This window comes from Tyto alba, unplaced genomic scaffold, assembly GCF_018691265.1.
Source record: "Tyto alba isolate M040663 unplaced genomic scaffold, T.alba_DEE_v4.0 Super-Scaffold_6, whole genome shotgun sequence".
NCBI lineage: Eukaryota > Metazoa > Chordata > Aves > Strigiformes > Tytonidae > Tyto > Tyto alba.
This window is the reverse complement of record NW_024881327.1, coordinates 29,513,281-29,525,830: the sequence shown is the minus strand read 5'-3', so window position 1 is coordinate 29,525,830 and position 12,550 is coordinate 29,513,281. Positions and strand designations below refer to the sequence as shown.

Sequence of the window (12,550 nt, the reverse complement as noted above, 5' to 3'; positions counted from 1 at the left end):
GCCTCATTCCCCAGCTTTCAAACTCACATTGATTGCTACTTTCTAGCTCTTTAAGGATTATAACTTTTAAAAGAAGATACATGGAGATTAGTATTTTCTTTCTGCTGTAAAATTTGGTGAAGTTTTTTATTCTCTGATGCTTTGCCTTGTGTTTTTGAGTAAGTGTTACTAAAATGTAACACCAGATCTTGTGGTAAACAAGAGATCTTCTTACCTAATATTGCAAAAAGTGTATCTAAGTAATGAGAAAGGAACATCTGTTTTCATTAGCATATACATGAACACAGCCTCCTGCCAAATGTGTTACCTCTGTGAAGCTTGTATCCAGTCAAAACTAATGTAAATTGAGGTTTGATTACCTGTTCCTCATAACAAACTGCTTGTGTGCATTTGAGAAAATCATTATTTAATCTGTAAACAGCTTTAAGCAATGAGAGGCTGAATCAATCCTATGATTTCTGATAACAAAAAACATGCATGGTTTTTCTCACCAAATTCTTGCAGGGTAGAATGGATACAAATAGTAATACACCACTTTTCAGTGTTGGTAGCTTCCTTTTTACTCTGTAAAGGGCCCAGACCCTCCACCAACAGCCCTACCTCTGCTTTACTAGTGTGCTTCTGAGCACATCCCCTGGCCACCAAAGAGAGTAGAAGGTGGTGTCCCTTGGCTCAACCCTCCTTCATCATGGGGGGAGCTGTGTCAGGTTGATAGGTGGGTGGGAGTCTGCACATGGCTGGTTACATTGTGAGTTACCTGACTGAGCAATAGCAAGCAGACCAAGACTCAGAACCAAAAAATGTGTGCTGTTTTTCATTGTATCAAAATGGCAATCAACAGCAAATTTATACCTTTTTTTCTTTCCTTAGATAAAAACTTTAGATCTGGGAATCCTGAAATCCACCAACTGGATTTTCTCCATACCAAAGCAGTTTTTAATTGGTCTTCAGCAGTAGTAATGCGTCTTCTCTCCTGTGTTTTAGGGCAGGCTATCATGAGAACTTCCGATCTGGGCCATCATCTCCCTGCTCTCCTGCAGCTCCAAGTCAGTCACCCAACAGGTACAAAAGGTCAATAAGGAATTTTGCAGACCAAATGCATCTTGTAGTCACTGGTAAACTGCTGCAGTGTGAATCACATTGGTATTATGTGCATGCACTATTAATTCTTCTAAATGTTACAATTCATAACCATCCATGGAATAAACACATAGCTCCCTCTCCCATATTTCTTGCTTGCTTCAGCGGTATTGTTATGTTTTCAAATAACACAGTTCAGAAAGCAGCTGCAGGACTCTGCTTGATCATTGAAATTTCAGTGAAATTGCAGTGAGATAATATAATCCGCGGTCAAAATAAGCAGTTAACTGTGAGCTCAGAGCATTTAAGCCAGAGGATGTTGTCTTCATTGTGAACAGTCACATGCTCAGGACTAAGGTATCTTCTAGACATTGTCACATTTCAAAACCTGATGATTTAAAAATAAATCATTCCCCTCATTTCCAAACGTGAAACACATTTTGATTTTTTGCTGTTTTTTTTAACTTGCCTTCATTCATGGTAATCTCCTAAAGATTTGTTTATCTCAAGCAATGAGCTTTGCAACTTTCAGTGAGATATGTGTACCAACTCGAAATGTTAACTGTAGTCTGATTGAATCACTGATAATTTGGAGTATATTAAAATCAGTTGGCTTATTAAATAGGATAAAGTAATACAACACAGAAAACACAGCAAGTTTTTGTTCTGTTTAAATAACATTTTTCTTCATGTTTTATAGCAAAGCCTTCCAATGACACTTGCATTGACATGAAACTATTGGGAATTTTTTCTGTGAACAATTTCTTACATTGTTTCTAATTATAGCTGCAGTTTTGCTGGGATTGCAGGTTATTTCTTGCTATATGTAGCTGGTTGTGATAGCTACTTCATATTATTTAGCAGCTGTATTCTGATCTGAGACCCTTTTCCAAGATCTTTTCCTGAAATAAATCTTAATTTTGGAAACAATGGATGGGATGTATTTCATTGTTCGACTAAAACATAGACAACTTCTCTTAAGAAATTTCCCAAAACACTTTATTCTTTAATCCAATGCTTTAACTTGTCCTTATAATAACTCTGACAGTGGAGAAGAAGTGAAAACAAAAGTGGACTCCAGAATAACACAGAGGGCTGTGAGCAGAAGGCTTAAGGTTGTAGGGGAGGAGAATAAACGAGGAAAGTTACTCTAAAAGGATTAATGAAAATAAAACAAGACAGTGATGTGCTGTCAGTGTACATGGTGGGATAAAGAATGATGGGCTCAGGAGTGACAGAGATTAGATGGAAGCAAGGACAGTTTTCTGGTTGTGATGAGTCTTTCTGCTGCTTCTGTCTCTTTTTTTTTGGCTTGTTTGTTTAGCAACATGGCTTTTTTATTATGATGCAGTCCAGATCTATCTCTGTTGGTGGCTTGTTATATAGTTGCACCAAAACCATAAAGCAAGATATTGTGAACTTGCTTATCTGTGTACAATTTCATCAAACCACCTTTTCAGAACTCATGAAATATCCCATAGTTTCCATCCTAGTTTCAGCCCTGGCTGAAAAAAACATGGGTGACACGTAATGACAAGGGATCCCTTCTGTCCTTAGGCTCATCTCACTAGACAAACATGAGTTCTGGCAGGCTGGCAGACAGGTGAGAAGAGAAGAGCGTGAGACACATAGAAGTGTGCACCTGCACTGCTATTAAAACCATTATGAAAAAGGCTACCAGTTATTCCTGGCGCCTTGATCTCTCACCCAGCTGTCATCAAACAGCTGATTTACTAGAAAGGTCTAGACAGAACTGAAGCTTCAGGAGAGAGTTGAAGTATTTTTGCACCACAGATGGAGATCTGATTTCATCTTTACTCTAACTAGTTGTAATACTAACAGTCATGTAGCTGCAGCAGCAGAGATAAAATTAGTTAGTGAGTGCCTGATGCCTGGTCTGTGCTACTGCATTTACGCTGCTACTATTGACTTCAGCAGCTTGTTTGGATGTAAGAGCAGCATCCCAGCCTTCAGGCTTGTAGTAAGCAAACCCATTGCAAACAAACTGAAAAATTTCTAAGTTGAGTCTGACTCGGGTAATTTGAGTGAGAATCTGCTTTGATTGATGTGGCATTGAGTAGGTTTGGGTAATCCGCAGGCATGGTTCCCTGCCATCCAGGCCTCTGTTAAGAGGTTTGCATCTCCCTTGATCTAGCACAGCAGACTGGCAGGGAAATGGGTCTGAGCTGCTGTGCACTCAAGCATTTTAAGTCCTCTGCAAGGCAGACGTTCAGGCTGATTCAGCAACATGGCTGAATGGTCAATGTGTATTTGTGTGAAACCCCCCAATGCTCTTTCCTCCCACCTTGTCCCTCTCCATAAACCTCTGTAAACATTTGGCTACATTTTAGCATCAGTTGCTGTTCTGTTTTCTTAAAGTCATGTTTGTCTCCTAGGTCTGTCAGTGGAAAGAAGCTTTGCTCTACCTGTGGGCTTCCTCTTGGAAAAGGAGCTGCCATGATTATTGAAACGCTTGGTCTTTATTTCCATATTCAGTGCTTCAGGGTATGTCTTCTGCTTTATTAAGAAAAATCTCAAGTCATGCACAGTGTGAGGAGAGAGTATATTGAGCGCTGTAGATATGAAACTGAAAATTAGAGGATCAAGGGGTTTCTGTGTTTGTTTGTATATGTGTGTTTGTATAGAAGTGGAAGTAAAGCAACTACTCTGTTATTTTGCTGTCAGACATGTTAATTGGACTGAGACCTGTGATTTAGCAAGCAAATGTAGCTTCTTCACTTATAGAGGGAAGCATCAGATAATTTCCCTTTTGTACTCTGGTTTTTAAATATAGCATTAGCTACCTTGTTACTTTCTTTTTTTTTTTTTCAAAGTTTGGTCAGTCCCAGAGCCATCTTTGATCTGACCTGTGGTTGGAAAGTTTTGACTATGGAAAGGATGATGTATTCTGGCTTTCAGCAGTGCTCTCAATAGAAATGCTTCTTGACCGTTCTTGAGTGTTTCAGTCTGGAAATGACTCAAGATAGTGTTTTCCAGAGAACTCAGAAAGTGCCCATTTCCATTAGCTCTAGCCCAATTGGTATTAGACATTCGTGAAGCCTTTTTGTTTTTAGACATTTGCCCCAACTAAACCTCTGGCCTCTCTAAGCTTTGTCCATCACAAATGGGCTGGCTCCAGAATGCAACACTAAAATCAGATGACCCTTAAAATCACTGGGCTTCACTTCTGTGTGAGTGGAGACTGCTGAAATCCAGTCCGAAATACTGTTGGCTCTAAAAAAAATGTTTCACAGGTTTTCAGTGCTCCCCAAGAGTATGGGCTGGGTTCTGGGGCGGGTATTTTTTCTCACTGTTCCAAGAACTATTAAAACAAAAGTCAAAATCTGGGAAGAGTTGTGACAGATCATAGGGTATGGTCTCTCTTTACTTTCTCTGTTCTTCAATTGACAGTGTGGCATTTGCAAGGGACAGCTGGGCGATGCAGCAAGTGGGACAGATGTCAGGATTAGAAATGGTCTTCTTAACTGTAATGATTGTTATATCCGATCCAGAAGTAAGTATCAAATTCTGTCCAAAGGACACTGAACTCTAATAATACTGTTGCTATGATTTTAACTGATGGATTTGTCTCCTCCTGGCTTTGCCACTCAGACATAGCTTCGCCATGGGAAGGGGAACCTTCCCATGCCGTTTTAATCATTCTCTTATATCAAAAAATTTCCAAGCCCATTAAATCTTGCCCAGAGGATCTCTGCTAAGCAGTATTAGACTTAAAGGTTCTTTCCATGCATAAATATAAACTCCTACACATATTGCATGTCCTGGAGGCTTGGATCTGTCACATCACATGAGATAATGTAGATACTTCTATTAGGTCTAGGCCCTGGGCCTTTGTTTGGAGAAGTTCCCATTTTTTATGTCTCCAGTCCTCCCTTTGTGGACAAAATGGTCATGTAAAATATTAGGAACATTCTGTAACTCATAATGAATCCTTGTGGTGGTAACTCCAGATATGTGCTAAAGTGTTGCTGCTGCAAGTTTTGAAGAATGAGCCAGACAATTGCATGTCAGAAAAAAACTTGATACATTTTTCTGCCTTAGAGCAGGTCACTTGAATGTCCTTCCTAGTCCTGATTTCTGTGACTGATACCAAATTTCTAAAGCATTTCAGCTTCACCTCAATGTCACCAGTGATAGGAGATGGGCAGTGCTTATGTTGGCTTCTACTTTGTGGAAAGCAGTAAGATGCAGGAAAAAAACACGGGAGTAATTGTTGCCTTTGTGTTACATATTACTATTTAATATATTCACTGCCTACAGTCCTAACTGATAAGTGGTGATGTAGAGCTCTTTTCACATACTGTTTCCCTTTTTGTCTCGCATAAGCAGCAGCTGTAGAAATCAGGAGTAGGAAAAGTACCTACCTAACTTTGCCAGCAGAAGAATGGATTATTTTTTCACTTTCAGGAGAGAGATATTTCCCCATCAATGGAGCTAGAGGGTGCTATTGTATAACCATTTGTTTGGTGGTTTTGTTTTTTTGTTTGTTTGTTTTTTAAATTCTGCTAAGAAATATTAGTAACTTTTTGTTATTATTTCTTTAACCTGACACATTTAGGAATAGCTTTTCCCCATCGGGCTTGATACTATAAACCTTCTTCATGCGGATGAGGTCCTGACCCTTAAAATGCACATTTGCACATCCATCTTTACACAAAAGAGAGAGGAAGGTGATAAAAGTCATATTTTCCTTTTCTTCTTAATCCTTTTTGCCTAAATAAAAATTGAGTTCCCTTAAGGATAGATGAAGACTCAAATAAATTATTTATTGGCTTATATGCTGTAGAAATCACCTTCTCCATCATCATTTCTGTAGCAGTGGTACTAGAAAATGCAGTACGGAGCTGTGTGCAGTGTTTCATGCACTAAGGTTTTGCATTTGTATGTACCTAGCACAATGATAACCAGACCCATGGCAGAGGGAATAGGTTGTGAGGAAATGTATGGTTCCTGAAGAATAATAATGGCAAGGGTTTGTCTTTATTCCTACAAATTGCCTCTTCCTGCTGTGTTCACTCCTCATGCAAAATCTCAAAATATGAGTTAGCTGAATTTAAGTTACACTGGCTCTTGTTGACAGTTTCAGTGATTTTGACAGAACAGAAAATATGGTTAGTTGCTCATTTTTAACTAGAATTTGTCAGACTCCACATCTGAAATGAAGAACAAACTAGTATAATGTTGGTGTTTTGCCTTTCAGTTCTGGGAATTCTGATGCTAAATATAAGATCCAATGCTTGATTGCACAGCTCGTGCCTTCCTGCCCCCACAGCTACATCAGGAAACCTGTGCAGCAGTGCACACAACTGACAGTCTCCAACCAACCCAGAATTAATCAGTATTGTTTTGAGATGCATATGGACACCTCAACAAAATATTTTGGCTGCCAGAAGCTTATTTGAAACTGTGGATGATTCTGTTTCAAAATAAATTATCAAAAACCTTACAAGAGAAAAGCATTAAAGATGATGTAGTGGTCCAGGGTCCAAAATATGTCTGTTTTTCAAATAAAGGTGAATGGGGTTTTATTGGTAGGTTATTCTCTACAACAAAACCTCACAAGGAAGGGAACTCAGTATTCAATGTGAAACATGGGAAATAGTTACAGGTTTGTGAGTATCAAAGTCAAAGGCAAGAAATAAATTCACAAGGTTCCCTGCATGGCCAAATAACACAAGAGCTTTGTATTACTGCGTTGCACAAACCAGGCACACCTAAAGATGACCCAAGTCCTTTGCTTTACTACTTTGCCACTTCAGAGCCTGAAAGTAAATATACCCATAAGTACTTTGGAAGTAAAATGAAATAAAAGTGCATGCAGAATGTATTTGCCCATGTGGCATGGAAAATATATTTCCACCAGAGTTATGCTGAATCCTTCTTTGCAGTTAATGCTCCAACTTTGCAGGAGGTAGGAGAAGCAGAGTGCAAATGATACATATTTCCAGATGCGTTTTTTTGAACTGTAAAGATCATTTGAGGAAAAGCTTATGTATGATTGTTAAAATTTGTCAACTAACGACTTGTTTTGATTTTGTTTTACCCAGCTGCTGGACAGCCAACTACATTGTGACATGACTTTCAGTCCTAATAACTTTCAAGAAGGAACTCTCTTCTCATATGTATCGGCTGCCTCCAGACAATCACTTGTAAGAGCTTGAATCCATGGACATCATGGCTCTCATTTCATTTTGAAAAACTCAAAAAACCACTGCACCTGCTCCTTTAAAATGCAATACGTTGGTTTTTCCCTTTCATAAGAAATTTGCAAAATATGTATGACTATGTTTGGGAAGGCAAAGCCTAAGTACTATAAAAAAAAAAAATCCCACCTTTCAGGTATGCTTATGATTTCCGGTCTGTTACCTTGTTCTTTTGAAAGTAATAAGAAAATAAACATGCAATAAAGCTGTTTTGTTTTAATATTTCTAGGAATTAAAAAGTTTAAGTTTACAGAACCTTTATAGAATATGCCAACTTGAGCGGAAAAGTAATTTTAAGATAGTGTCTAATCAGTGCATTTGAAAAACTAAACATCACAGCACGACTTCTCTGTTATAACTAAAGCTGTAACTTTTTTATACAGAGACTAGTTTGATAATACATCCTGTAATTCTGAAGCATTTTGTGTTTATATTACCTTCAGTGGAGGGTAGGAGTTATACAAATAAATTATTGCACCTCTAGTGATAGGATTTTTTTGTTTGTGTACCTCAAGTAATGTTCATGACTATAGCTTAATATTCTCTCAAATAAAGATTTCTTCATTAAACCTAAAGGCTGTATACCATTAACGAGGGCAAGATTCCCATTAGGAGCAATCCTTCTTACTAAGTTCAACAGCCCATGTTGTTATCAAACTCGATGAGAGGTGGTGTGGGGGAGAGGTGGCTGAGTGGGAGGACACAGCTGAATTGTGAGTCTCTGAGCTGCGGTTTGATGCTATGGTGACGTTTTTCTCTTTGGCGTGCAACTTGCCCGTTGGTGGCCTGAGTTGGTTTGAGATCTGCTCGTTCACTTGCAAACATTACGGTTGGTTGAAATCTCACGTGGAGAAACACGTGAGGTTTGGGTTCCCTGCAGAGCAGGGAATTAAACAGCCTTGAGCCAGAGTTCCTCCATACACTACCCCAGTAAAGTCAGTAAAGCCCGGGAGTGCGGGAGACAGGCAGGGAGGAGGCTGGCAGCAGTAGGCGAAAAAACTTTAACTTGCCTGTGTTTGGGCCAGTTTTCCTTTGTGCTTTTTGATTAAGCATGTGCTCCTTTCCAAAGTGATCCAGCAGCTCATTAAAACAGCAGTCAGAGCTGTTTCAATTTATCTACAATACACAGACAAGGTTAGGGAAGTGTCGCAATTGTAGAATATCTTAGTACTTTTTGATGAACAGTTATTGGAAATATCCCATTTTAGCAGTCCACGATGCAACTTAAAATGAAGGAAAAAAATAATCTACTTATTCTGCCTTAAAACCATGTTAAAACTAAATTAATAGAGATTTATTTTATCTTTGTGCACATCCGTTGTCTTTTGGTGTGTTGGTAAATTAAAATGAAGTGGTTATTAGAGAAGGAATAATTTTGAGTTGTTCTCTAGCCTAGCTAGCAACTATTTATTTAAATTCTAGAGAGTTGCTTGCATGTGAGTTTGCATACCCATGCAAAACTACGTGTCACTGAAAACCCATGTACGATGTTGTCATTGGAGGACATTGTGACTATCTGCTGGAAAGTTACATGTTACTTCCTTAATATTGTGCCTTAGAAAATGCAAAGCTGTTGCACACAGTCAGTGATAACTTATGGATGCAATAAATCCAAAAAGCTGAAGTCCTTCATGGACTTCACCTGGGGAATATTTAAAAAAAAAAAAAAAAAAAAAATTAAAAATCAGACAGATGTTTTGGAATAAAAATGATGTCCAGTATTTTGATCAACCATCTGCATGATTTACTGTTAAAGGGTTTTGATAACCAGGACGCTTACTCTTTGCATGTGGTCATCGAGCATTTTCTCACAAATAATGCGTAACATGGAAATTCAAGAAGCAGATTTTATAACTGACTTTGTACATCTGTATAATTCCACGTGCTGCATTAAGGATATGTGAATATATGATGTCTGGGCCTAATTTTTAAACAAGACCGTGCATGCTTGTGCATCTGTTTGGTATGAGTCTCAACCACTGCTTCACCCACGTGATAGGGTTTAGGTGTACAAATCAGTCCCCAAGTGTATAAAAGGGTTGGTTGTCACAGAGGTTAGATCCGCTTCTCATTCCTGTAGGCGCAAGTGCCCAGAGGGCTTAGGAGCATGGTTGGGACTAAAATACATGGGCAAGGGAGGTGGGGGGGGATGCATTGCGCTGCGGACACACCACTGGGTCTCGGAAGCTGCTTAGAAATTGATCCCAGTGTCCATCAATTAGTTTCATATATGCATGTTTTAGCAAAGTTGATTGTATGTACAGCGAAATGAAGTGGCGTTCTCAGATGACAATTTTTCCCCCTAATGATCATCTATTCGCCAGCACAGAATAGTTTTCAACAGTTTTCTAAATTGTACTTGCCAACTGCTTATCTTTGGTTTTATACTTCCTTTGGAGTCATACATGGCAAATTCATTCAGGCTAAGATCTTTTTTTCCTTTTTTTTTTTTCCCAATTTAAACACAGAAATATGACATATTTCTTATCAGGAACTTTGAGCACAGAAAAAAAATAATGCTTTACTACATTTGAACTACAATGTAAATGTATTTGTTGCAAAAAAAAAATGGTTTATTAGTGCTAAGCAAGTACAATGCATGTAATGGGGTTTAGATGTTTCAGAATTTATTTAGCCTCTTACTACTTCAGAGAACCTGAACAGGTGTCATGACCCATCTGTATTTCACAACCCCATTTTCCATGGTGTATTTTTGCCCTTACTCTTGCTATGTAGTGTTGTTGATGCAGTACATCTGTAGTTCTCAGTGAATGTCCGAAAGGTTGGTGAACCAGAAGGGGACCATCCTTATCTGCATGTCCATTCAAGGGCAAGGATTGATGTCCTAGCTGGGGCTAATGTTGAATACCAATTACGCTAATCTTTCCTTTATTTTATTTATTCTAAAATGCCTCTGGAAATTAGGAAAGCTTGTCTAAAATGCAACAGCTTTTATAGTAAATGTATGTTTATAAATAAAAAGTTCATTACCTTCGGTGTTGTTGATTTTACTTATTATAACTAACTTCTATTGCATGTGATTTGTCTGTGAAACTGGATTGCAGAGTGTGTACATCCCGTTGGTAAAAGCTTCTGCTTGATTGGGGTAGACTGAACCAAGCTATATTCCACAAAATTTAATATATGAGATGAAACAATAAAAAAGACATACTTGAGATGGGGCAATACCTTGGGGATTGCTACTGTAAGCTGTAGCCAAGTATTTACAAGAGCATGTGTGTCTATCATGGTAAAAGATGAGCAGAGATGGCTTTCTGTGAGTTGAACCCAAAGTCCTCAGAAGATGTTTCATTGATGTCGGTGGGTTATGGTTTGGACTTTGACTCAGTGAAGTGCTTTATGTATTGCAGAGCTAAATATGTGTTTGGATAATACCATTTCTATGTAGCAAAAATCCTTAAGTTTGTGCTTAGTTATGCATGTGCTGAGGTCTCTCACTAGTTCTTGAATCCCAACAAGTTTGTGGCTTCACAGGTAACTAGAAGAAAGTTTACACAAAATTTTAAACTAATTAACTGCCCCTTTTTCTTCCTTTTAACTGTGTCTTCAATGGATGACAGATTTGGTTTTGTGCCAGAAGCACATCGTGGCTGTTAGATGAGTCATGGGGAAGTACTGACAATTTAATTTTTTGAAAGCAGATTTTTATCCTGGTGCCTTAATGGAAATGGTAGTGGTCTTACATTACTTCTGCATGTACATCTGTGGACAGAGGGCCAGCGTTGCTCTGTGGTGGAAGAGGGATGCTGGGGTCCCAGAGGCAAGCATCAGTGCCGTGTCTGTGGGAACAGCTCACTGCCGCTGGAGGTTGCTCTGAGGCTGGATTTGGAGGCAGTCAGGCAGTTCTCCTTCATCAGCTCTGCACCAAGGTTGCTGGGCACTCAGACAAGCACAATTTTGGTGATCGTGACCCTTATGAGACAAGTAAACTGGCATAAAACCTGGTATGATTTTTTTTTAATTATTATTTTTTCCCAGTGAATGTGACCTGGCAGCTCTGACCTGCCCAGAGTCACTTATGATCCTAGAAGGGCAGCAATGTGGGTACACTCCACCAGAAATGATTTAATGCAAAAATAATTCCACAAAAAAAAAGGGGAGTTGTGTCACTTGCTCACCTCACCAACACCTTTGTCTGCAGGTAGCAAAGGCTTCCACGAGGGCCCCGAGGGGGACCACCCTGCCCACAGGGCCTCGGCACGCCCCAGGAGAGGACGATGGCTTTGCTGAGCAGCAGAATGAAGCTGGGGGCATGTGGAAGAGATAGGAGGTGGTATGGGAGAGGAGTGGGCTGCTACAGCTGGGGCTCAGACATCAGGGCAAAGGGGGATGTGTGCCAGGGCCCCCAGGAGAGCTCTGTGGCTCCTCCGCACCCAGTCCGGGTGCGATGCCTCCATCCCTCTCCTCTCCCCCATCGCAGCCGGGCGGGACCAGGGCTCTGTTTCCCCCTCTGCACCCTCGCTCCAGGGTCCAGCAAACCCCCTTTGCTTTGCTCTTTGTTTTCTCTCTTTAGCGAGTATTTTGGTGCAGAAATCATCAGTGAACACCGCCAGGCTCTCTGGTAGCTGTTGGAGGCTCTAGGCACAGGTAATAAACAAGCAGTAGCTTGCTCATCTCATGAGTATTGATCCTTACCCAGACAACTCTTCTGGGGGATAGTTAAAAGCAAGCAGCTACCACTTTGTTTAGAAAATTAGCTTTAGGTACAGTTCTTGCTGCCCAATTTAACAAAGATTTGGTCTCAGATGGATCCCCTTCCTGATAATGGGAAGCTGGTTAAAGACTTACTCAATAAACTTTGCAGAGAGGAGGCTCACTCTGCTTTTATCCCCCCTCGTCTCTGCTCTCCTGAGAAAAGGTTGGGTAACTGGGGAACAAGAGGAAAAAATGCTCATTTTCAGAGACACATCTGCAGTGAAAATCAGAAGCAGTTGTGGACACTAGAAGTGAGCAGATGACCACCACTTGGCTGGAAAAAAAAGCAAAGATGCCAGAAAAATACATCTCCTGTAAAGGCAAACAGGACTCCTATATACCTCTAAAAGCCTCCGGTAGGAATGTAATTTCATCTGAATTTCCTGATAAGGGGAAATGACTAAACTGGAAGCCACTCAAGTTTTACAAGCAATAAGAGCCCAAAACAGAGATAGAAAGTACAGGGTGGGCTGTGACTCTTCTCATGGTACAGTGTGGGGTTGGTATTTGGGGGGGGGGGGGGGGCGGGG

At 39.9% G+C, this 12,550-nt stretch overlaps 1 protein-coding gene across 1 annotated transcript in view; it reads left to right on the top strand.

Annotated features, from left to right (window-relative positions):
* Positions 1–10,299, top strand: part of LIMCH1 (LIM and calponin homology domains 1) — a 186,231-nt gene extending 175,932 nt beyond the window's left edge. The window contains 4 exon segments of the mRNA XM_042808440.1: positions 985–1,071; positions 3,477–3,585; positions 4,492–4,594; positions 7,149–10,299. Coding sequence (XP_042664374.1) covers positions 985–1,071; positions 3,477–3,585; positions 4,492–4,594; positions 7,149–7,174 — 325 coding nt within the window. The 3' untranslated portion in view covers positions 7,175–10,299.
* The last annotated feature ends 2,251 nt before the right edge of the window (positions 10,300–12,550 follow it).